This window comes from Chrysemys picta, chromosome 8, assembly GCF_011386835.1.
Source record: "Chrysemys picta bellii isolate R12L10 chromosome 8, ASM1138683v2, whole genome shotgun sequence".
NCBI lineage: Eukaryota > Metazoa > Chordata > Testudines > Emydidae > Chrysemys > Chrysemys picta.
Genome location: NC_088798.1, coordinates 34,656,570 through 34,682,156, shown reverse-complemented (window position 1 = coordinate 34,682,156; position 25,587 = coordinate 34,656,570). Strand labels below are relative to the sequence as shown.

The 25,587-nt window shown below is 46.7% G+C and overlaps 1 protein-coding gene across 1 annotated transcript in view; it reads left to right on the top strand.

The window, feature by feature from the left end:
- Positions 1–25,587, top strand: part of ABCA4 (ATP binding cassette subfamily A member 4) — a 128,252-nt gene that overhangs the window by 86,586 nt on the left and 16,079 nt on the right. The window contains exons 25-38 of the mRNA XM_005307557.4: positions 645–735; positions 1,362–1,567; positions 1,997–2,045; positions 5,314–5,558; positions 6,043–6,167; positions 7,719–7,817; positions 9,167–9,356; positions 9,902–9,996; positions 11,901–11,933; positions 16,709–16,814; positions 16,930–17,004; positions 18,282–18,451; positions 20,194–20,371; positions 22,482–22,597. Of these exons, the coding sequence (XP_005307614.2) occupies positions 645–735; positions 1,362–1,567; positions 1,997–2,045; positions 5,314–5,558; positions 6,043–6,167; positions 7,719–7,817; positions 9,167–9,356; positions 9,902–9,996; positions 11,901–11,933; positions 16,709–16,814; positions 16,930–17,004; positions 18,282–18,451; positions 20,194–20,371; positions 22,482–22,597 (1,778 nt within the window). The remainder of the gene's footprint in view (positions 1–644; positions 736–1,361; positions 1,568–1,996; positions 2,046–5,313; positions 5,559–6,042; positions 6,168–7,718; positions 7,818–9,166; positions 9,357–9,901; positions 9,997–11,900; positions 11,934–16,708; positions 16,815–16,929; positions 17,005–18,281; positions 18,452–20,193; positions 20,372–22,481; positions 22,598–25,587) is intronic.

Sequence of the window (25,587 nt, the reverse complement as noted above, 5' to 3'; positions counted from 1 at the left end):
AATGTATATGCCTTAGGGCAGAGGGCTTTTCAAAGGCACAAATGGCAATTGGGCAGCCAGCTCTGGAGGCTGATGCCTATCTGAAAATCTCCCCCACCACTTACATTGAGCATCTCCCTGTGGAGTGCCATTTGTCCAGGCATGAGTCCTTCTGCAATACACTAGATGTGATCACGTCTCCCTACAGTGGGTAGCTCAGGAACTATGGCAGCCTGCCACTTACTCCTGGCAAAAGCGGTTCTCCGGCAACTCAAAGAAGAGGGACCTGGATTGTTTTTGATCCTGTAGGTCCCAGTTTGTAAACCCACTGACATCATAGTGTCTATATGTATGGCCATTGTTCATTCAACTTCCCCAAGTAAATGCATGTAATTTAGAATTCCATGTGGTTACCACATGCATGGTGGTGTGATGCAATGCTTGTGTGAAATTTAATTTTTGTCTGTCTTTTATGCTAGTCCTCAGACTGCAAGTCTGAGTGTAATATGTTCAAGATGTTCCAGCTAAGACAAATTTCTTACTACCCTGAAGCTGTGTAAAGGCTGATGAAACAATCCCTGCTTATAACACTCTTACACACTAGTTTGCATGCATTATATGCATCTGAAGCACTTAACATCCTCTTTCTTACTTATCTGTACTAGCACTCCCCTAGCTGTGGATCTCAGTGCTCGTGTTCCTGTTCCAGGTGTGCACCTAAAGATACAGTGGAAGGTCCCGAGCAAGAACTGGATGGTAAGAATTGGGATCATTCACTTGGTCCAAGGCCTATTCTTCTGAAACAGGGCTGTTTCTCCTAGTGTACTGCTACTTAAAGCTTAGAGAACCCTGCTTTTGAGATTCCCTTTTTCAGCGCTGTCTCAGGTATGTGTATTTTACTGTCACCTAGAAATCACTAAGGCTTCTTGGTGGTTTTGCTTACCTTTCTGTGACAAACCCCCTTTCTGAGATATCTTCTAAGATCTTGGGCTCAGACTGTAAACTGGAAGCTTGGGTCTTCCTTGACTGTGGACTAATAGTTTCAAACTTCTGTGTATTACAATATGTGATTCAATCAAGAAAGGAGAAACATCTTTAAAGTGCAGCAAACAGAATCTTTCTGTGAGCACCTCTTCAGTTTTTCTCACTCTTCGGAGCACTTTAGTAAATGCTTCTGAAAGTCAATCATGGTGTTGATGGGCCTTAAATCATTTCCTGCTACACAGTTCAAAAGTCATAGCTGACAAGGATCCAGTCCAGTCTAGTAGCATATTAACAGAGATATGTGTGAGTCCTTCCCAACTTATGTCAGCACAGCCTTTGGAAGCATTCCCAGAATACTTAAATATTCATATTCTGAACACTGTTCTGACTCTTTACAGGGGATGTGAATGAGCTTACAGAACTAATTCATCATCATGTTCCAGAAGCAAAGTTAATTGAAAGTATTGGTCAAGAACTCATCTATCTTTTGCCCAGTAAAGATTTTAAACAGCGAGCTTACGCCAGTCTCTTCAGAGAATTGGAAGAAACCCTGGCTGACCTGGGACTCAGCAGTTTTGGGATTTCGGATACTCCCCTTGAAGAGGTAATGGATGCTTTGAAATATTTCTCAGTCCTTCCAGAAATCCTTTTGGGAGAACTTGAGTTCCAAAACATGGAGCCATAATAATCCCCTCAAAACCTAGCATAAACCAGTAATGTCCATTGTAACACACACAGCAGATCTTTAAAGATGGGAATTCAGAAATAATTCAAACCTGGATGCCCATCAGATCTGTTTATAAATGTACCATGACTACTTAGCCTCAAATGTTCCTCTCTTTTATTGTCGGTTTCTCTGCTCCCCACACCATTTTGCTTCCCAGGCTGTTTCCTAGCGGATCTTTGATTCTGTAGTTAGCAGCAGTACCCAGAGTTATTTGCAAATGTCATTTTAGAGGATGATGTCTAGTGTCTCACAAGCAGGATGACTCCAAAGGTGTTGCTAACCAAGAGGTGTGCATGTCTTTGGCAGGTTTTCCTGAAGGTCACAGCAGATGCTGACCCTGGATCACAGAATGCAGGTAGATATCCATGATATTCAATGTCTGATGTTCTTTTCTTGGGCATTCTGATAGCCTATTAAGAACGAGAATAGCAGCTTCCAGTCCCATATGTCTTTCTTTTCATTATATAGCTGGTCAGCAAGTGATGCTGATTTTGGGCTTGATCCATTATCTGAGAAGTCAATACAAGTCAGATTTCCATTTCTGCTGGATCAGATTGTTAATTATATACATCAAAATCCATCCTCAAGTCTCTAAAGTATAAGTAGTATTGACATTCACACTCTGCTGTCTGTCAGTATGTTCACCACAGACTTGATTAACTCATCCATAGTGTTGGAAAAAGGGAATGGAATAGAGGATTAATGCTGCAGTAGCCAGCCTGCCTGGTACCAGTTGATAGAGCTGCCTCTCACTCTGGCTGATTTCTTGGAAGTCCTCCGCTGCATGCCCACCAATAAATCTCCGGGCATGGACGGGCTGACCGTGGGGTTCTACTGTGTGTTCTGGGACGTCCTCGGCCCGGACCTTCTCACCGTCTGGGCCGAGTCCTTGGAGAGCGGGTCCTCCCCCTGTTGTGCAGGCGAGCCGTGCTTGCCTTGCTCCCAAAGAAGGGGGACCCCCGCGACCTTCGGAATTGGCATCCCGTATCACTCCTCAGCACAGACTATAAAGTCGTAGCGAATGCAATCTCGCTGCGGCTGGGGTCCGTGCTGGTGGACGTGGTCTATCCAGACCAGACCTACACCGTCCCGGGCTGTACCATCTTTGATAATTTCTATTTGGTCCGGGATCTCTTGGAGCTTGGGTGTAGGGATGGTCTGTCGTTCGCCCTCCTGTCCCTGGATCAGGAGAAGGCATTCGACAGGATGGACGACAGGTATCTCCTGAGCACTCTGCGGGTGTTCGGCTTCGGGCTCCAGTTCGTGGGCTTTCTCCAGGTGCTGTACGCCTCCACGGAGTGTCTGGTCAGGCTCAACTGGACCCTGACCGAGCAGGTTAGCTTCGGGCGGGGAGTACGGCAGGGGTGCCCCCTCTCGGGCCAGCTGTACGCTCTGGTGATCAAGCCCTTCCTCTGTCTTCGCCGCCGGAGGCTGATGGGGTTGGTGCTGCGGGAGCCGGAGCTGTGTGTGGTCCTGTCGGCATACGCTGACGACGTGCTCCTTGTGGTCCAGGACCTGGGCGACTTGGTGCGGGTGGAAGCTTGCCAGGCCGTCTACTCGGCGGCCGCCTCCGCCCGGATCAACTGGGTCAAGAGCTCTGGCCTGGTGGTTGGGGATGGGTGGCAGGCGAGCTCCCTCCCACCCGTGCTTCAGGCCATCCGGTGGAGCGCGGGTCCGCTGCTCTATCTTGGCGTTTACCTTTCTGCCATACATCTGTCTCCGCTGGAGAACTGGCAAGGTTTAGAGGACGGGGTGGTAGAGCGGCTCCGGAGATGGACAGGACTACTACCGTGTCTCTCCCTGCGAGGGAGGGCACTGATGCTCAATCAGCTAGTCCTGTCCATGCTCTGGCACCGGCTCAACACCCTGGTCCCGGCCCCGGATTTCCTGGCCAACGTCCAGAAGTCAGTTCTGGAGTTCTTTTGGCCAGGACTGCACTGGGTCTTTGCAGGGGTTCTCTACCTACCCCTGGAAAAGGGAGGACTGGGCCTGAAGTGCCTGCGCACTTCCACTTCCAGGCCCTGCAGAGGCTCCTTTATGGTGCAGGTAGTCCGGCGTGGAGCGTACTGGCACAATCCTTCCTCCGCTGCCTCCGAGGGCTCCGTTACGACCGGCAGCTCCTTTGTCTCTATCGGAGCGGTCTTCCGCGAGACCTCTCTGGGCTGTCGGTCTTCTACCAGGACCTCCTCCGGACCTGGAAACTGGTTTCGGCCACCAGGTCCATGGCGGTCGCCGAGGTGGTGGATCTACTCATGGAGCCCCTGCTACACAACCCCCAGCTCCATGTGCAGGTGGCGGAGTCCCCCTCAGTGCGCCGGAGGTTGGTCCTGGCAGAAGTCACCAGAGTCGGAGACCTCCTGGACTACGACCGGGGAGATTGGCTGGATCCCCTGACACTCGCTCGGCGCATGGGGCTCTCCAGACCTTGTACTCCCCAGCACGTACTTCAGGAGGTGAGGGCCACTTTACCACCCACTGCTCGGGTCCTGCAAGAGGGCATGCCCCGCCCACCCTCCACCCCAGGCCCTCCTGACCTTTTTATCGGGCACCTGCCCCGTGGACCTACCAGGCAACCCCACCCCTTTACCGTGAGCCGGCTACATGAGTTGCAGCCAGTCCGGTTCCAGACTGCGCCACAAAAACATTTGTACATGCTCGTGCTCCACACCCTTCATGTCCTCACCCTCGCGTCCCGCCCCGACATGAAGTGGCAGGACCTTCTGCCACCTCTGGAGGGTGAGGAGCCCCGGTGGGCCAGCCTATACTCCACCCTGGTCCTGAGGCCCACCAGAGATGTCAACTGGTGGATCCTTCACGGAGCCGTGAGCACGGGTGTGTACTTGGCGCGGTTCACTCCCCTTCCGGACACCTGCCCCTTTTGCGGCGTGAGGGAGACTCTGGCGCACGTATACCTGGAATGCGCTAGGTTGCAGCCCCTACTCCGGCTCCTCTTGGATATATTATTACATTTTTGGTTGCACTTTTACCCTCACCTGTTCATCTACGCACTCCCCATCTGTGGCCCCACAAAGTCGCGGGACCTCCTTGTCAACCTCCTCCTAGCCCTGGTCAAAATGGCCATCTACAAAACCAGGGAGAGCAGGTTGGCCGATGGGGTTTCCTGCGACTGTGGGGCCTATTTCCGCTCCTCCGTCCATTCATTCATCCGGGCAGAGTTCCTCTGGGCAGTGTCTGCTGGCTCCCTTGATGCCTTCGTGGAGCAGTGGGCACTGTCCGGGGTTCTTTGCTTAGTGTCCCCATCAGGTTCCCTTCGTTTAGCCCTGTGACCTCACTCCCATTCCTGTTATCTCATTAGTTGTCCCCTGCAATTATTTGGTATCACGGACCTGTGGATCCTCCCCTTAGGCTGGGGGGAGGTCCTTTAGCAGTGGGCTTTGCCCGCCCACTTTCCTGGATACCAACAGTTGATAAAGAAGCATTGCAATGGTTGTAATGCAAAACAATGTAGTTGTCAGGAATATATAGGTTTGGGAAAATCTGCTTCCACCAGGGCTAAACCTCTAAGGAAGCTTACTCAGCAGTGATGAACAAGGTTGAAATAGCCTCTCAGCCCCTCCTCCTAAGGAGTAATGCACATGATCACTTCAATTCCCAAAACCTAGGAGGTGCTCAAGAAAATGGCTCCACTCTCAGAAAAACCTGCCTTGAGCAGAAAGAGAAGGCTGAACAACCCCCTTTGGCGACCAATGGAGCCTCTCGAACACCTGCAGGCCGAACAGGGGATGGGAAAGAAGGCAAAGGGTCCCGGCAGAATAAAGGTTCTCAGCTTGTCCATCAGCAAATCAAAGCACTGCTCATCAAACGGTTCCACCATGCTACGCGTAGCCGTAAGGACTTCCTTGCTCAGGTACCACTCGTTCCTTCATCACTATCACTGAGTCTTCCCTAAAGAGTCCTCAGCACTAGTGGCCACAGGGATACCTCCAGCAAAAGAAAGGGTGGTGATGATGATTGCGGGTATCAATGTCCTTGTGACACCTGTTCCAATTAATATCCCAGCTGCTCTGCATCCCACACTCAAGCACACATGCACACGCTATAGCCTGCCTCCCCTCTCTCTTTCTCTTTCTCTCTCTCTCTGCAATTTGCCTCCTCCAAAATTTTTTGCTTTGATTGAGACTGTCCCTGATATAATCCATATTGATAAAAACCAACACTATGGCAACTCTGGTTGCTGGTAGTGCTGGGAATGAAATGGTGGTGCCTGAGAACAGAAGTAGGTCTGATCCATGTTCTATTGCTGTCCCTCCTTTGTGTACGTGTGTTCTGAGCTTTACAGAGCTGTACACAAATGTTACTGCACATTATGATGTTTTTCCTGTTCCCTGCAGATTGTTCTCCCGGCTACTTTTGTGTTGTTAGCTCTAATACTTACAGTTATTATCCCTCCCTTTGGAGAATATCCCAGCTTAATACTACATCCTTGGATCTATGGACACCAGATTACTTTCTTCAGGTCAGAGGAATCTTTTTTTAAAGTCGATCTCCTATCCCCTTTCTTCCGTAGCATTTAGGACTGCTGGGTTACATCTGCTGCTTGGTGGGCCTGATTCCCCTCTCACTCATCCCAGAATAGTTAATTAGCATGAAATTGGCATGAGTGGACAATCCAGCCCATTGTCTGACTGCAAAAGAATGGTTCTCAAATGTTTTCATATTGTGAATGGCCTATCTCCCAACCTCCATGTGCCAAATATAGTGTTTGTATTTAAAGTGTCGTGTTCCCCTCTAGTACCTGGTCCAATTGGAGTACTAAAGCTAGGGTGACCAGATATCCTAATTTTATAGGGACAGTCCTGATTTTTGGGTCTTTTTCTTATATAGGCTCCTATTACCCCCCCACCCCGTCCAGATTTTTCACATTTGCTGTCTGGTCACCCTAACTAAAGCCTACAACTTCCAACAGGTTATGGAATTGTTCCTTTAGCTCCAGTGGTAGATCTGTGCTTTGGTGCTGAGGCTTCAAAATCTGCTGATGACGTGTGGTGGGGGTTGTTATACTTGTTTATATGTACTGTCTGGATAATGTTAAAGAGAAGATGAAAGTAAACTTGCTTTGATGTGAGGGGTGCTGCTGCTGCTGCTTGGCTGTGTCCCTCTCATTTTGGTAGCTGCTGTTTTCCATTTCCTGGGCATAAGATTTTACATTTGTCAGTACTCAAACTCTGTTTGTTACCTGCCGAACCTCTAGGTCACTTTGCAGTTTGCCTGTGACTTCCTGTGCATTTACTACCCTTTGTGCTGTCCACAAATATGATCACAATTGAATTTACATCAAAGAAACACCTGGCAAAGATAAAAAGCATGCATTGTGCGGTGTGCAGAGAAACACTTTTGTTTTTAGTTTATCAGGTGAAAAATGCATCTGGAAACCGTAAGAGTCCCGGGCTGGACTGTAACCATCAGGAAGCATCAGCACTTGAAGGCTATAATGATTGTGAAGCATTTGTACAAAGTAGCTCAACTGATCCCCCAGTGGTGGGTGGAGCACAGTTTGAAAATCACTGGTAGATAGCACCTGGCACCGACAGTAAGCTAGTGTTTTTAGACACTTGGTTGACATGGTTAGAATTCTTTCTTTGGCCTCAGCCCTCATCCTATTAAAAAGAGGGGATGTGATACTTGTCCTATGATTTCTCTGTGTTTGCTGAGTTCCAGTATGACAGTTTATGCTGGGTGGGTCTGAGATGAAGATCAGCATTCACTCAGGAGTGTGATGATTCCAAGCTTACAAAGGGGAGTGTGTATTTGTATTAAGTTTGTTAAAATGGGTGCGTTGATCTCAGGAGAAAATGGCCACTGCTTTGTCCTTTAAGCCCTCTTGGAATCTTTCTAAGGTTTGTGGACTTTATCCTATTAAAGAGACTAGATTATCGGCACCTGAGGGGACTCTGCCTAGATGAAGCTATGTGTTTACCTGTGTGATGCTGTCACCAGCTGGTTTTGTGTATTCTACTTCTGTAGTCTGACAGGTTTTTATACAGTAAATCTTGTGCAATCTCCTTAGCAATGAGCGGCCTGGCAGTGAGCAGATGATTTCCCTCACTGATGCCTTCTTGAATAAGCCAGGATTTGGAAATCGCTGCATGAAGGAAGAGCCTCTTCGGTAAGTCATTGGATATTCTCTCTTGAAGTAGAAATCATCTCTTGTAAGGTATAGCCAGTGGGATGCGGATACCACACTGAGAGTGATGTGGGCTAGCTTTTCACTGAAACACATGCAGGCACTGATGTTTGGAGATGACAACAAATAGTGAGACAATAATGCAGTCAGGCTAAATTATATATTTATAGATAGAAGACAGCAAAGGCAATTCCATGTAGCACCTCAGTCATATGCAGGAAGAATTAAACATAAAAATTTCCATTTGTAGAGCAATAAAATAAAGCCAGACTTCCAGATCTTCCTTCCTATTTACCATGGCCTGCGCCCCTCCAATTTTCCATGGCCTAAAGCCTTTTCCCTCAGGCTCTCCTTCACAATAGCATGTTATCCCCATGGCTACAGCAATTACTTAAGTGGAAAAGTAACTGTTAGGGAAATAACTGGTAATTTTTAACTGTTTGCTCTGATAAAAATGTCAGTCACACGCTGTGCCTTGGCTCTTAAATTCTTCTCCCTCTCCCCCCCTTTCTGTTCTTCCTCCTACACTCCTGCATATGTGTCCCTGTTGCCTACACCCCCTCACTGTCCTGTCTCCTGCTGCCCCACTCCTGATTCCTTTCTCCTCTGGATGTTGCCAGCCCATCGGTGGCTCCTGTTTCATCTCCTTTCCTCTATATAATGTAGCAGGACTTAAGGTCAATATAGCAGCTGTGTTAAGGGATCTGAAAAATCCACACCCCTTGCATGCTGTAGCTGTGCTGACCTATCCTCTGGTGGAGACGCAGCTTGGCTGACAGAAGAATGCTTCTGTTGACCTAACTACCATCATCTGGGGAGTTGATGTTCCTCCCCCTTCCGCTGCTGTAGGCTGCCTAGCTACAGGGCCATGGTTAAGCCGCTATGGTCCCTGTGATGTAGGTATGGCCTAAATGAGAACAAGATGCAGTTCTAAGCATTGAGGATGGATGGGAAGGTACAGTGTGATGAGAGAGCAAGGGAGGAAGGATGGTCTCAGAATAGAGAGCTAGGAGAAAAGGGTTAAAATCTTGGCTCTGACACAGACTTAATGTGTGCCAATGGGCAAATCTCTTAACCTCACTGTTCCTCATTTCCCTGTCTGCAAAATGGGGACAGTTACCTCACAGATGTGGTGTTTGAGTCATGGGTGTTTATCAAGCACTCTGAGGTTCTCTGATTGAGAGACACTCTTCTCATTGGTAATGACACACTGCGGGGGGGAATGCAAAAGGAGCAAACATCTCAACTACAGCAGCATTTTTTCATGTATTTATGAGCTCTGGTGAGCTATGTGATGGCACTGTTAAGAGATACTATGTTCCTCTGTACAGGGACTACCCATGCAGTAATATGTCAACTGCCTGGAGCATACCACCTATTCCTCCTAACATAACCAACCTGTTTCTGACCCACAAATGGAGCCCTGACGACCCTTCTCCCTCCTGCAAGTGCAGCACTCGCAAGAAGCTCACTATGCTCCCGGAATGCCCCGCGGGAGCTGGAGGCCTTCCTCCCCCACAGGTACCATGCAACGGCCACGTATACCTCTAAAGTAGCCCCAGTCAGTGGGGGGAATGGGATTATGGGATAAATAAACTACACTGACTGGATTTGTAGGGAAGAAAGTGCTTATAAAGCAAAATATGTGTGTGTGTGAGAATCATTTAATAAACAAAACTGCTGGGTATGGAAGAGATGGGAAATACATTTTCTCCTGGTCTGAGCCTGGATTCTGGATGACTGGATAGAGTTAGCAAGCAGGTAAAGTTTCAGAGTGAATCCAGGATGGCTTGTTTCAAGCCTTGCAGACTTCTGTGGAACTTTCACATGATTTCCACTCAAACCCCAGTGAAGCACAGACTTGACTCAAACCCAGGTGGAACTGTTTGGTTTCAATGGTGTTGGGAATCCACACAAATCAAAGGTGGATAAAAGTTACTTTTCAGGTGAGATCCTGTGAACTGAAACCAACTGTGTGGTTTTTACGGACAAACACCCACTTGATGGGTTTAGGGACTGTAACTGGTTGGTTTGCTGTAACTGGTTGGATTTTCTTTGCCTCTCAGAGAGTGCAGCGCAGCACAGAAATTCTTCAAGATCTCACCCACAGAAACATTTCTGATTTCCTGGTGAAAACTTATCCCAGTCTGATCAGAGAAAGGTAGGGATCATTCTTGCTGAGAGGTTTCTATTTGCTTGTCACATTCCACATAGAATACACGTTCGTGATATCCTCAGTAGCAGTAATATGACATAGCACTTTATTTGCTCACAGTGTACAGACATTAACCCTCACCAGCCCTGGGAGGTGGGTAAGGATTACTATCCTTCCTTGGTGGGATTAAACTGTACCAATATAAGCACTTGTATACCAATATAACTGCATCCACCCTAAGCAGCTTGTAGTGCTTTAACTATACCTGTATGGCCAGAGCAGCACAACTTTTGTGTGTGGACAAGCCCCTAGAGGCAGATCTGGCCTTAGACTTCAAGGGTACATATACACTGCGGTGTAAGCCTTCCAAACTCAAGCTCAAATCTACCCCCCCCCACCCCTTTCCATCTACACACACATCGTTCTAACCCAGATCCCAGGATACCATGGGGGTGGAGGGTCCAAGCCTGAGTCAAGCCAGGATCCAGGGTCCAAGCCCTATTGCTTTGCAGTGTGGACTCAGCCCCACTGGACTTGTGCTCTTGATGTCCTCTGACTTTTTTTTGTCCTCTGAACAGTCAAGTTTTCCCACACTGCACCACAAACAAAGGGGTAGCGTGATCACATTTTGGGAGGGCACTAGGAAGACATGGGATATGGGTGGTTGGACTCGGACCCACATAATGTGGTGTAGATGCTGGAGACCCAAGGTTCAACAGTTCCTAACCTGGGGTTATGAATGAGTGTAGACGCTTAAGCCCTAGATTAACAAACCCAGGGTCTGCTAACTTGAGTTCTACTAACCCTGGGCTTACATTGCAGTGTAGACATAACCCAAGAGTATCTGACTCCAAGGATATGTCTACACTGCAATAAAAAACCTGCGGCACTGAGTGTCAGAGCCTGGGTCAGCTGAGTTGGGCTCATGGGGCTCAGGCTGTGAGGCTAAAAATTGCAGTGTCGCTGTTCACCCCGAGCCCAAATATCTACACTGCAGTTTTTATAGTGCCACTGACTGAGCCCCATGAGCTTGAATCGGCTGACGCAGGCCAGCTGCAGTCGTGCCACAAGTCTCTTATTCCGAGTTCAGTCTGTGCTACCTTTCCAGTACTCGCTGACCTGCTTGAAATGTCCTTGAGGTTAACTATCCTAAGGTATTGTTTTCTCACTAGCACCTACCCTCCTTAGGAGACACCATGAACTCTTGTGATGTGTTGGTATAAACCATTTTGGTGTTGATTCAAGATAGAGCTAGAACAGCACCGCTGTGTGTGACCTTGCAAATCTTTTGCTCACCTCTGCTTAAGTTGGAGATGCTCTGTCTCAATTCTTCCCTCTTCTGGCCCTTATCCTGGTAGGAAGCTTGGCAGCAATAAAAAAGCAAAAAGCCCACTCCAGAAACTTTATGGACTCCTGATGATAAATCCCCATCTCCGTGTCATCAACACTCAGTATGCCTGTAGAGGCCTCAGTTCAGCAGAGTTCAGTTCAATTCAGCGCTTAAGTACATGCTTAATGTTCATCTGAGCCAGAGCAAGCCATTTAGGGTACGTGTCCGCAACGTTTTGGAACAACCCTCACAGCTCTGCTCAACAGACTGGGGCTAATGGAGCTCATGCTAAGTGCTCTAAAAATGGCTGAATAGACAGCGCTTTGAAGATGCAGCACGAGTTGGACCTCGGGCTCTGAAGCCTGCTCCTCTCCCTAGGCTTCAGAGCCTCCCTAGGCTCCAGCCCAACCGCAGCTTCAAGGCGCTGTCTATACAGCTGTTTTTAGAGCACTAGTGCAAGCCCAGCTAGCCTGAGTCAGTCAGCCAGGCTGAGAGGCTCCCTCTCGCTCCCTCCAAAATGCTGTGTAAACATACCCTTAGTTTGATCTGAAACACTTCATAATCTCCTTTTCTGTTGCAGTTTGAAGAGTAAATACTGGGTCAATGAGCAAAGGTAGGAAACTGTTTTATCAACTACAGTGGTAAATAAACAAAGCAGTGATTTTCTGTTTAACTTTGGAACCTAAAAATGTTTCCCTGAATGGGAGAGGTGAATTGTGGCAGATAGCATAGGGTAGACAAAGGGGTGGCTACAGAAACTAGTATGCTGCGTGAGATAGGGATGGAGGTCATTGGGGAATTGACAGCAGCATTATTGTATTCAACTGGAGCTGTCCCCAGCAGCTGTGAAGGCCCAAGGCACACAATGAAACCAGCACCAGCTTCATTTTCTCCCAGGTCAGCTGTAATCTCATGTCTCTGACTCAGAGTGTTCCCATTCCATTTCCCTGCTCTGACTTTTTCTCATCCTATCCACCTATTGTTTCTCTCATTAACACCTCATGAATGCTTGAGATGCTCCCTTGCACTAAGTATTAATGAGGTGTTAAGAAAACAGTAGGTATCAGGCGCTTCAGGTATCCATGCAGTTGGGTTATGATGTCCAAGAAAAGGGGAGGAGCCAGAATTGAAATGGTCAAGATCGTAAATTGTTTTGATCTGTAGATTTCACAAGGTCCAAATCACTATCCTTTTTTAACTGTGTTTGTTAGAATAATCCCATCACTTTAAAATCAATATGGTTTTATCTGCACTGGTAAGTTTCTGCGCAGTAAAGCAGCTTTGAGCGCTGTAACTCCTGAGGTGTACCCACTGCCAAGCCACTTGGTACTCAGAAACTGCGCAGTTCCAGTGCTGTAAAAAAACCACCCCAACGAGAGGCGTACAGCTTTCTGCACTGGGGCTACAGCGCCGCGGTGCCAGTGTAGACACCCTGGTTTATTACAGTGCTGCGATTGACCTCGGGGAGGTGTCCCTCTCTGGTCATCGGTTTGAACTCTACAGCCCTGCCCTCAGGTGACCAACTGTGAGCCCCACCCCTTAAATTCCTTGGGAATTTTGAAAGCCCCCTTCCTATTTGCTTGGTGACACGTGCAGTAGTCTCAGCGCATCTTTCCAGGTCACCATACCTGCTCCATGCACCAGGCAATCCCCCGCTTGGAGCAATGCCGAGCTGCTGGACCTCATCAGCATTTGGGGAGAGGAGCCTGTCCAGTCCCAGCTGCGCTCCAGCCATAGGAATTATGATACCTATGGACAGATTTTACAAAGCATGACAGAAAGGGGCCATGACCGGGACACATTGCAGTGCAGGGTCAAAGTGAAGGAGCTGTGGAATGCCTACCACAAGGGGCAGGAAGCAAACCACTGCTCTGATGCTGTGCCCGTGAGCTGCCGGTTCTCTAAAGAGCTGGATGTGATACTCGGTGGCGACCTCACCTCCACTGCGAAGACCTCTGTGGATACTTTGGTGGCTCGCGTGCCAGTCGAGAGTGGACCGAGCCAGGAGGAGGAAATCTTGGACAAGGATGTGGGGGGGGGGGGGGGAATCCAGAGGCAGAGGATGCAGCCAGGAGCTCTTTTCTACCCCAGAGAAGGCTAGCCAGTCACAGCTGTCGGAGCTTGGCAAAGCACAAACAGGAGAGGAGGCCCCTGGTAAGTGGCTTTGATTTTGGGAATCGCTGAAGCGAGTTGTTGGGGGCAGGAGGGCTGCAGAAAGCAGACTTGTGTCTGTATGATGCGCGTACCATCACATGCTTAGTCTGAGCAGCGGAATAGGGTGTTGATTGACTCCTTCACTTCATGGAAATCTGCCTCAGAGATCTCCATGAAACTCTCATGGAGATAATGGGCAATCCGCTGCCGCAAGTACTTTGGCAGAGCTGCTGTTTCTTGCCACATTAAGGGTAACTTTCCCATGCCACTCTGCCGTCACTGGGCGGGGGACGGGGGAGGACCATTGCTGCATACAGGCAAGCCACATACGGCCCAGGGTGGAAGCTCCCTTGATTATCTGCTCACCCTCAGCAGCGAGATATCTTCCATAATGAACACAGCCTGTGGAAAATGTGGGGACAGTAATGATTATAAGGCCCCTCCCCACAGTGCTAGCTGTCCCCAAGAGCCACGTGCACAGTATACTGTACGGTCCTGGAACACTGATTTCCCCTGCGGTTACTCACCATTTTCGGGCGCAGCCGGTTAGCGATAGGTGTGTGAATAGTGGCTGTGTTTTAAATCACTGAATCAGTGGTCTCTGTGTGGCAAACAATACTGCTTCTGTAAAATATTGCATTTTAACTTCACAGAGATAACCCTGAGAGCCCAGCCTCCCTCTTTGTTATCGCGGGCTGAACGGCTGCACAGAATTAGAAAGCGGCCAAGAAGAACTAAAGAGGACTTTCTGCGGGATGTTATGATGCGCTATGCGGCCGAAGAACAAGAACTGAAGGAGTGGCGGGACAGCAAGAAGAGGGACCGAAAGGAGAATGCAGCATGCCAGAATGAAGTCACGGAGCAGCTCTTAAACATTATAGAGGTCCAAGTGGACATGCTCCAGCCGCTACTAGCACTGCAAACCAAGCAGCTCCACGCCTGCCCTCTCCTGCAGCCTCGGTCACGAAACTCTTTCCCATGCACCCCCCCGACACCGCCAACACGCTGTTATCAACCTCCTGGCTCCAGTCTCTACCCGCTGCATTCCACTCCTGCCCCATCACAGTCCAGCCCTGGGGACTCCCAGTACCCACTGCACTCAACACCCGCCCCTCTGCAGTTTAGCCCTGCTGAAGTACAGTATCCACTGCACTGTACTCCAAAGAACAAGGTTGCATATGATACTTGGACATACACAAATCTTTAACCATCCTGGAACCCAACCTGCTCCTAGGACCCTCCCTTCCCCCCATCCCCCACAGTGCTGAAGTGTTTTTTTTTGTTTGTCTCTCTCCTCCGGTTGTTGTTTTGTAATAAAAGAATTGTTTTGGTTTGAAAGCAATCTCATTCCATTAGTTGAAAGCAAACAGAGTCCTGCAAAGCAACAGGACATTTTCTTAAACCTTCATAGTGCATCGTCTGCACCAATCACAATCATCTCCTAGCATTACGAGCACTGCACTCCTGAGCATAGCAACAAATATTAGTGGCTTTCAGCTTCAAATTGCTGTCTCAAGGCATCCCTGATCCTTATGGCCCCGTGCTGCGCCCCTCTAATAGCCTTGGTCTTTGGCTGTTCATATTCAGCCTCCAGGCACCGAGCCTCAGCGGTCCAGCCCTGAGTGAAGCTTTCACCCTTCCCTTCACAAATATTATGGAGCGTACAGCACGCGGTTATAAGCATAGGAATATTGTCATCGGCCAGGTCCAGCCTCCCATATAGGCAGTGGCATCGGACCTTTAAACAGCCAAAAGCGCACTCAACAGTCATTCTGCACTTGCTCAGCCTGTTGTTGAACTGCTCCTTGCTGCTGTCAAGGTTCCCTGTGCATGGCTTCATAAGCTGTGGCATTAAGGGGTAGGCAGGGTTTCCCAGGATCACAATGGGCATTTCGACTTCCCCTACAGTGATGTTCTGGTCTGGGAAGAAAGTCCCTGCTTTTAGCTTCCTGAAGAGGCCAGTGTTCCGAAAGATGTGTGCGTCATGCACCTTTCCAGACCAGCCTGTGTTAATGTCTGTGAAACACCCCCGGTGATCCACAAGCGCCTGGAGAAACATTGAGAAATACCTCTTGCAATTAATGTACTCGGTGGCTAGGTGGTCTGGTGCCAGAACTGGAATTATGTGTCATTTATCGCCCCTCCGCAGTTAGGGAAGCGCATTTATGCAAAACCATCCACAATGTCACGCACGTTGCCCAGAGTCACGATCTTTGGGAGCAGGATGCGATTAATGGCCATGTACGCTTCCATCAACACGGGTCCAACAGTTGACTTTCCCACTCCGAACTGGTTAGCGACCAATCGGTAGCAGTCTGGAGTAGCCAGCTTTCACTGTGCAATCGCCATGCGCTTCTCCAGCGACAGGGCAACTCTCATTCTCGTGTCCTTGTGCCACCGGGCTAGGGCGAGCTCATCACACAGTCCCACGAATGTGGCTTTCCTCATCCAAAAATTCTGCAGCTACTGCTCGTCAGCTCAGACATGCATCCCAGATGATGTGATCCCACCACTCAGTGCTTGTTTCCCGAGCCCAAAAACAGCGTTCCACTGTGGTCAGCACCTCTGTGAATGCCACAAGCAATCTTGTGTCGTAGCTACCATGCGTGGCGAGATCAATGTCACACTCCTCTTGCCTTTGTAGTTTAAGGAATAACTGCACTGCCACTCATGATGTGTTGGTCAGAGCGAGCGGCATACTGGTCAGCAGCTCGGGATCCATTCCTGCAGCCCGAAAGAGGCAGGGCGCGCAATACACAAACCGTTGAAAGATGGTGTAAAATGCAGACGGATGCACAGGGATAGCTAGGATGTGAAGCAATGAATCTTGGGACAGGACCCAGGACTCCCTCCGCCTTCCCACAACTCTTAGCAGCAGAAGAGGAAGAGATGCTCTGTGGGATAGCTGCCAAGAGTACACCTCTCCGAATACCGATGCAAGTGCCGCAAGTGTGAACACGCTATTGTGTAGGCAGCTGACAGTGTGAACACACAACAACGGTTTCCCTTCAGCGCTCTCTGAGCAGCACTGTAACTGCCGGCAATTTAACTGTCAGTGTAGACATACTTGCAAAACCTCTAAGAGCTACGTGGTTTGTTAGCGAATGGAGACTGTTACACATAAATTATGTATCTAAAGCAAACATTTACTAAGGCAGCTTTTAGTATTTCTGTTGATTAGAGAGATTTGGATATATAATATAAGTGATTGATACGAGTATGCTCTTCTGCCAGGTATGGAGGAATTTCCATTGGAGGAAAACTCCCAGTCCTTCATGTCACTGGAGATCAAATTGTTGATTTTTTGAGAGACCTTGGCCAAATGATGAATATAACAGGGGTAAGCAGGAATGTTTTGTCTGTTTATTAAAATACAGCAAGCAAATGTTGCAAATATGTAGCACCAAAATCCCATTCTGCTGGCTGATTTTAGACTTTGTTTTCTTGACTTTTAGGGTCAAGCCTCAATGTCTGTTGCTAAAGAAATGTCTAATTTCCTTAAATACATGGAAACTGAAGACAACATTAAGGTATGTGGGGAGGATAGTCTGGAAACACACTGCTGTTTTGGAGCCAGATTCCAATCTGTAAGAACATTGATGTCCGTAGCTAAAAAGAGAGCTTAAATGTTATGTCTGTTATGTATGCAGTGTTGTAGTTGTGTCGGTTCTAAGATATTAGAGAGACAGGGTGAGTGAGGTAATATTTTTTATTGGACCAACTTCTGTTGCTAAGAGAGACAAGCTTTCAAGCTTATACAGAGCTCTTCTTCAGGTCTTGGAAATGTATTTATTCAGAGTGTCACAGCTAACTACAAAGTTGAACAGGTTGTTTAGCATAAGTAGTTAATACATATTTCCAGGGACCTCTTCACCTTGAATGGTGCCTTGAAATACATGCTAACTACTTAAGCTAAACAACCTAATCCACCTTGTATTAAGCTGTGACACTCTGAGGCTATGAATATTCCACCCCCCGAGAGAGACAAGTTACACCAGCAAAGCGCTAGTGTGTACGATGCGAGTGTGCACAGCGCTATGTAGCAGGAGAGCTGCTCCTGTGAACATAGCTTCTGCCGCTCATGGAGGTGGTTTTTTTATGCTGACAGGAGAGCTCTCTCCGTCGGCATAGAGCGTCTTCACTGCACTGCCCTGCTGTAGCACTGTAAGTGTAGACATGCCCTGAGTCAGGGGTGCTGGAATTAGGTGTGTGGCAGCACCGCCTGGTTTTAAATGATTTCCATCATATACAGGTTTCAGCACCCCCACTATAAAAATTGTTCCAATGCCACTGCTCTGAGTAAGTTTCCCAGATCTGAAGAAGAGTTCTGTGTAAGCTCAAAAGCTTGTGTGTCTCACCAACAGAAGTTGGTCCAATAAAAGGTATTACCTCACCCACCTTGACTCTGTAATGTCTGTTTCTTATAAGTAATTATATTGGACACACTGATACATTCAAAGTGATGTTTAACGTAGTAGTTTTCTATTTTGTTTTGTTATCCTGTTGCCATTCTATACACTTTTGAAGAATATCTTTCAGGTGTTAGAAAGGTGAGTTTGTAAAATCCATTGCCCCATTGTTGGAAAGCTTTTTAAAAAACACTGTTTTGGAATGATCTCACTAAAATACAGTGTGTGGGCTCCCCCTGCTGGGTCACTTCAGGTATCTAACAAACCCTCAGAGCTGTGCACGTTCCTGCTGACAGTTCCCATCGGAGAAGTAAACAAAAGGCAGCCATGTGGCTTCCTGCTGCTCTGTGTTAGTAGTGCAAGCTGCTTAATACACTTTTGCTTTCTGGCTCTCATAGGTGTGGTTTAACAATAAAGGCTGGCACGCCATGGTAAGCTTTCTCAATGTAGCCAACAATGCAGTCCTGAGAGCCAATCTGCGGCAAGGCCAAGCTCCTGAGGAATATGGGATCACTGCAATAAATCATCCTCTGAACCTCACCAAGGAGCAGCTCTCAGAAGTCACTGTGTAAGCTGCAGTTGTTTCCCTGGATCCTTTCACACATTTATTTTTCTTCCAATCCATTCAGCCTATTCCCACCCCCCGCTTCCTCCTTGAGAGCTCAAACTGTTGTACTTAAAGTACTGCACAGGATCTTTTCAGGGGGAATAAGACAAAACACCACATTTATTAGTAATACATGTATTCATTAGCACTGTATTATATGCATATAATATATTACACTTACACTCACACACACACACAAACACACTCCGTCTTGTTGTTACCAATTAGTTGCTCCCCTTAACTTCACTGGCCAGGTGAGTTAGATGGGGGAGGGGGTAGAGCCGGGCTTTTGCCGATCCGGATCGATGCTCCCATGTTGACAAGACGAGACCCGGGGTCCTCTGCAAGACACCTCACTTTTATAGCAGCTTTCCTCTTATGCAAATCTATACCAGATTTAAACTCTGTGTCTGTGTCCATTGGTCCTTTGTGCTGCTTTCTTTTGAGTGTTGTCCCAATGCTGCAAAGAGGGTGTTTCCAAAAGAAGGTGCTTGCTTCTAACCCCCGAGGCCGTCGGTATGTCTGCTTGTTTTTAATGAGTCCACTTGACACGTTTTATTGTCCTTGGGTCTGGCTCCCAGCCCCTCTCCAACAGTTGAGGCTGTTTGGAGATGCTGCCTTCCATGCCTTGCTCATCCACACCTCATTCATTCAACAGGGCAATTGATTAAGAGTCGGGGGGGGGGGGGGGGGGAGAGAGCTCTTGTTTTACTGCTAGCAAAAAGAAATTTTTCTTCTATCTTATTCTATCCTTAGGGGCTATAATATTATACCAAGGGCAATGCAAAGTTTCTAAATGAGGTTTTGATACAAAGTCCCATGAAAGCAGAGGTCACACGTGGGTAGACCCACCACAAGGTTATATGAAAAGGCACAATGTAAAGTCATATGAAAATTATCAGAGATTTATCTACAAAACACCACGTTGAAGCTTGAGTGGTATACTTTAATTCAGGGCGTATGTTTTTATGTGCCATTTGCTCGAGGACCCTTTTCTTCAATATCAATTATCATAGTCAGAAGTTAGGTATAAAATCTCTTCTGTGTTCTTTGCCTGTGAGATTAGCTCATTACTGTTCCTTGCAGAGAGACTCTCCCATCCCACCTACAGGCTATTTCCATTGGTAACATAACTATGGGTGTAGACACGCCTGTGCCATGTATCAGAAAAGCCAGAGTAAAGGCATCATAATTTGGCTCTTAGGTGCCAACAGGTACTTGGTGCTATACAAGACACACAGTCAAACATAGTCCCCAGCCCAAGGAGCTCTCACACCATGGCATTTTCACAGCTGTGCATATTCCTTGTATTGGGTCTTTTATTAACCCACATTGCTGAATGTCTCTTGTCTGGCTGCACCTGAGTGACAGTACTGTCTGTAACAGCCTGGCTGCCTTGAAGGGAGCGAGTGTCATGTGGGTGTTCAGGGAGCAGATTGATCTGTGTGTGTGCTTGTTAGTTACAACCCTGAACTTAACGCCACAGAATATACTAACAAATTCCCAACGTTTGAATAATCCTTGATTTACAAAATACCCTTGTTACGGCTGGATGTTAAAACGGCCTGTAGTTTTCAATGATTTCCTGATGGTATTAGCTAGTATGGGTTGTACCTGCTTGTGCTGGCTCAGAGCTCTCTAGTGGCATTGTGAATTACTTTCACTCTTGCTCATATGGTCCTCCCTCCTCTGCTTTGTTGCAGGCTGACCACTTCGGTGGATGCTGTTGTCGCCATCTGTGTGATTTTTGCCATGTCCTTCATCCCGGCCAGTTTTGTTTTGTATCTGATCCAAGAACGGGTGACAAAGGCCAAGCACCTCCAATTTGTCAGTGGTGTTAGCCCTGCTGTTTACTGGCTAACCAATTTCATTTGGGACATAGTGAGTGACTGCTAGTTGGAGCACTTTGTCTGGAGCTATTCCTGCGTTTGGTTTAGCTTGGAACTTGTAGACCTGTTTAGTGAGGTAGATCCCAAGCACAGCAAACTATTCATTTCTTAAAACATTCCCTGGGTAGCTTGTACTAAACACCTTACTGGTTCCTAATTCATTTCAAATGACTAAATCAAGTCCGATGCACGGTTCGTTGTTCAGCTGATGAAGCCAGAAGTGATCTAACCTCATGGATTTCCAGTGCATACAATTGTATCTTGCTGTACATATCATTATATTGTATTGTTGCAATATAGAATAACACAGTCACCTGGGCTAGTTTACAGCTGTGCTGAGCGCCTGGCTTTCACTTCCCAGGCCAGGAGGGAACATAGCCTGACTGACTTAGGCTATGTCTACACTGCTGCAGCTGTGCCGCTGTAGTACCATAATGTAGATGCTTCCAACATTGATGGAAGGGTATTTTCCATCAACGTAGTTAATCCAGCTCTCCAAGAGGTGGTAGCTAGGTCTTTGGAAGGATTCTTCCATCAGTCTAGCCGTGTCTACACCAGGGGTTAGGGGCAACTTAACTACAGCAGTCAGGGTGAGAAATTTTTTACAGCCCCGAGCAACACAGCTAGGTGGATCCAATTTTTAAGTGTAATTCAGGCTTAAGTGATAGTGGACTCCAGAAGTAGCCCTGTTCCAGCCCTTCTCATTTAAAAAGAAGAGAGTACATTAGGATTGGGTCCACAGGGTGTGTAAAACATGAGCAATTGAAGGGATCCTCAGGGGTTCAGGGTGGGCCTCACAGGAAATGTGTAGAGGGCAGTAATTTAGTGTATGAGGGGGAAAAAAATAGATGGTCTGGATTTTGTACACCATACTGAAACAGACAGTCATGCTAGCGTTCCATCAACTTTTAAAATAATTGCGAGTAGAGTTGTTTGTCGTAGCACTTGGAAGAATGTTCTAGACATATTAGCTACTGTTTCTTATGCTATAAAAATGCCTTTCCTTGTGGCTAATGAACCTTTGATCGTTCTGGTCATATGGTATTACTAAAGTAATAAACTTAAATATTGAGCAGGGGAATGGCTGAGCTTGCTGTCACGTTATCCTCCTATCTGTATATAGCAGCAGTTCAACTTAGTGGAGTGAGGCCAACAAGAACTGTTCTTTTAATCTGATTTATCTGTGTTTCTATTGCCCCAATACCTTACATATATGTATCTGTTACATACGTTAGAGTTTACAGTCCTCATCCTGCCAGCCCAGGCTGGAAATATAAATCTATGAAGTGCAGTTAGATTTCCGTTGTTCCCCAAATAGTATGACATCACCACCACCCTGGACAAATTTAGTGTCCTAGGAACCTGCTAGGTAGGAAGATAAGGAAACCAAGCAAGGATTGTTAGGGAATCCTGAGAAATTCTTGTACTTTGCATTGGGTTACATTGAGTCATTGTGTCCCTGTCCAAACACAGACATGTGGGCGCATGAGTAGGAATGAGGGTCTCTCAGGCCTGGTCTACCCTACAGAGGAGCCCCGCTGCCCTGGGGGTTACAGCCGGAGTCCCTCCGCCTGGCTGTCAAAGGCAGCAACAGACAATGAAAACAATACAGTGTCCACACGGACACTGCGTTGACATAACTACATCGTCTGTGGGGCTCCGGCTGTCAGCTCCCCACAATACCCCATGTCAGGTATAGGCCTGGTGAGGACGCGCACTGCCGATGGAAGGAGCATAGAGTGGACACACAGAGCCGATTTAATTACTGCAGTGGCTGTAGGTCGATTTAACTTAAGTCAACTTAATGTTGTAGCGTAAACATGCCCACAGAAAGAGCTGTTGCAAAGTACTTCTCTTCCCCACACACCAATACCATGGACAACTGGGGAGGAGGAGTTGTGCCTCTCTGAGGCATGGTGCCTCCATGCAGATCACTTACAAACTGCCCCTTCTGATGGGCTGCCTGCCAGCTAAAAGCATGATCTAACCCATTATTTCCAATGCCCGTCAATTTAAAACCATTTTGGAGCAGACCAGTAGGTCTGGGAATGTTTGCAGCTCTACAGGGCTTACACATCACACTTCTTCCTTTGCTGTGACAGGTGAATTACACAGTGAGTGCTGGTATGGTTGTGGGTATATTCATTGGATTCAAAAAGAAAGCGTACACGTCTCCAAGCAATCTCCCTGTACTTATTGCATTGCTACTTCTGTATGGGTAAGTCTTCCACGCAATTTATTCATGTAGAGTCCATTAAGCAGGCAGTGATCTTTATTTTCATGTTAGAAACAAATTTTGGGTTGCTTAGCTTGGTAGTGAGTGATGTCTAGTTTTAAAGAGGTATAATCTAGTGGGCACAACAGAGTACTGGGAACCAGGAACTCCTTGGTTCTAATCCCAGCTCCAACAACAACTCACTGTATGGCCGTGAGCAAGACACTTAACCCCTCTGCCTCAGTTTTCCCATCTGTAAAGCCAGGACATTATATTTATTTACTATCTCACAGGGATGTTTTGAGACTTAATTAACTAGCCAGTTGGGCTGGACAGGATTTGGAGGGAAGGAACTTTTTATGGCTAATTATTAGTAATAGTCATTATTATAGTAGGGCATAAAGGTCTCCATCCGAATTGGGGCTCCATTTTGCTAGACACTGTGCAACCACAGACAAAGACAAAGGAGGCAGTGTAGCTTAGTGGGTAGAGTACTGAACTGGTACTCAAGAAATCCAGGCATAATAGTTGCTTTGTTCACTAGGGTGAACTTGGTGAACATTTCATCTCTCTGTGCCTTGGTTTGTTTATCTATCTGTAAAATGCAGAAGTATACTGACCCTCCTTTGTAAAGTGCTTTGAGCTCTATGGATGAAAAGTTCTGTATAAGAGCTAGGTACTAAAGAGACACAGAAAGGCTACAATTGTAGGCTGACATAAGGATTCTGTCCCCAGCTCTGCCATATGCTGCGAAATGGGTGTACTAATGTTTACCTACCTCACAGAGGTGTTCAGAGTCTTAAAGGTGAAATTGGACTTGTGTGTTGTTCTGCTGCCTTCTGATGGATAAAGGTCTAAATGTTTGGGTTTGGGTTTTTTAAACCCATATATTTTGTTTGTTTTTTACCCCTAGAAATGCCAGAAATATCAGATCTTGTTTTCTGAGGTTTAGCTGAGGTACCTGTTGGCAATCTTAAATATCTAGTGTCAACTTTTTCAGCCTCTAACTGAAGGGGTGGAATATATTCAATCTTTAACAAACAGACCATTTCTTCCAGCCGTTTAAACAATTCAGTTAAATAAGTGTTGGCAAAAAGATTTTTTACAAGACTGAATAAAATTCACTTCCCCTCTGTTAGTCAGGGTTCACTTTTAACATCACAGTCCTACTAGTTCTGCAGCTGTCCATAATGTCCTCTACATAAAATAGATCAGACAAGATCTGAATTACTAATGTAAAACAACAAGCAGCTTTTTATCTTTAAACACAGGGCCTTCCAGGCCCTCTTTATAAACCACAAAGGAGCCTAGAATGGGCAGAAATCCAATTTCCCTTTTTCTTTAGAGGTCACCTTTAATGCCCTAAAGTTTGTCAAGCACTTTGGATGGAAGGCACTATTTAACTGCTGAGCATCATTTAGTGTCTGCAAAGTACTTGAAGATGAAAAATGTTATATAAGTGACTGCTACTGTTTTATTTCTAGTCACTTCCCCATGCTTTTTCAAAGTTACAATAGTGCAATCACTAAGAAGTGAGGTCACTAGTTAAAGATTAAAAGCATTTATATCAGAATAGTCAGAGGAATTTTACAGGCATAAGAATGTACTATATTAAAAGGAGTGTGTTTCTGTTATTTTAAAAGCATCTGTAAAAATGAAGAAATGTTTGCCAAAAAGCATCCCATGTGAGTCATTTTAAATTTCCACTTGTGACCACAGCCAGGTTTTAAATAGGTCTTCAGAGGCAAGAGCTAGTGCACGATCCTCACTGCATCATCTTGTGATTTTCTTTTAGCAGCAAATTGTGAAGTTTGTTGTGAAACTTGTTGTGAAACTTTCTTGTGAAATTGTGTCATCTACTTAGCCCCCAGTTTGTACATACCAGAAAAGTATGACACTGTTTGGAGGAATTCAGCACTGTTGTCACTGCAGCTTCTCCTTGTCAAGCTGTTTGCTGCCCAACATTATCAGTATGTTCAAGAAGCATACTGTTGTTGTGCGGCTGAATCAACACCCGATATAGTGTGACAGTTCTTTGGGTGCTCAGGGCTCTGAGGCCAGGTCTACTCTACAGACCTGTATCACTCAGGGGTGTGAAAAATCCACACCCCCTGAGCGATGCAGTTATACCAACCTATCCCCCTGTACAGACAACGATATTTCAACAGGAGAGCTTCTCCCATCGACACAGCTATTGCCTTTTGGTGGTGGGGGAGAGGGGGGATTAACTATGCCGATGGGAGAAGTTCTCCTGTCGGCATGAGCATCTTCACGTGTGCTATAGCGGCTCATGTGCATCGGTGGAGCTGCACCAATGCAGCAGTTTAAGTGTAGACCTGCCCTCAGTCATCTTCTTACCCCCATCTCTAACAAGAAGTTTCAGAGTAGCAGCCGAAGAAGTGGGCTGTAGTCCACGAAAGCTTATGCTCTAATAAATTTGTTAGTCTCTAAGGTGCCACAAGTACTCCTCTTCTAACAAGAAGGAGTCTTTTGTGTGGTAGTGGATGTTTTCTCCTCCCTAACACTGTCATCCCTTCTGCCACTCAGGCACGCTCCCCTGGGCTTATGCCAGCCCTTCCTTTGCCAGGCAGGTTAACAGTAGGTGCACACCAAATCCCCTTGAATCATTCTGCAGTGATATCCAGCCCTTGACATTGACTACTCCCAGAAATTCCAGATTCTCTGCACCCAAAAGTGCAGTGTACCTCAATTTACCAGTTTGTCCTTAAACCACCACTCCTGTAAACCATACAGCACTTGTGAGCACTTATAATAAAACAAAAGTAGGTTTGTTTAAGAAAGAATAAAGATTGAACTAGAAACAAGAGAGAGTGGAGGGGAAACAAGTGTTTACAATATAAAACAGGAAGCTAGATCTACATTTATCAATAGTTACCTATCCAATATAATAAAGTAGATTTCCCCCAAAGTTCAGTACTTTGCAGAGCTGGCTGGTTTCTCAATAATCAGTATCCAAATATTCATGAAAGCCC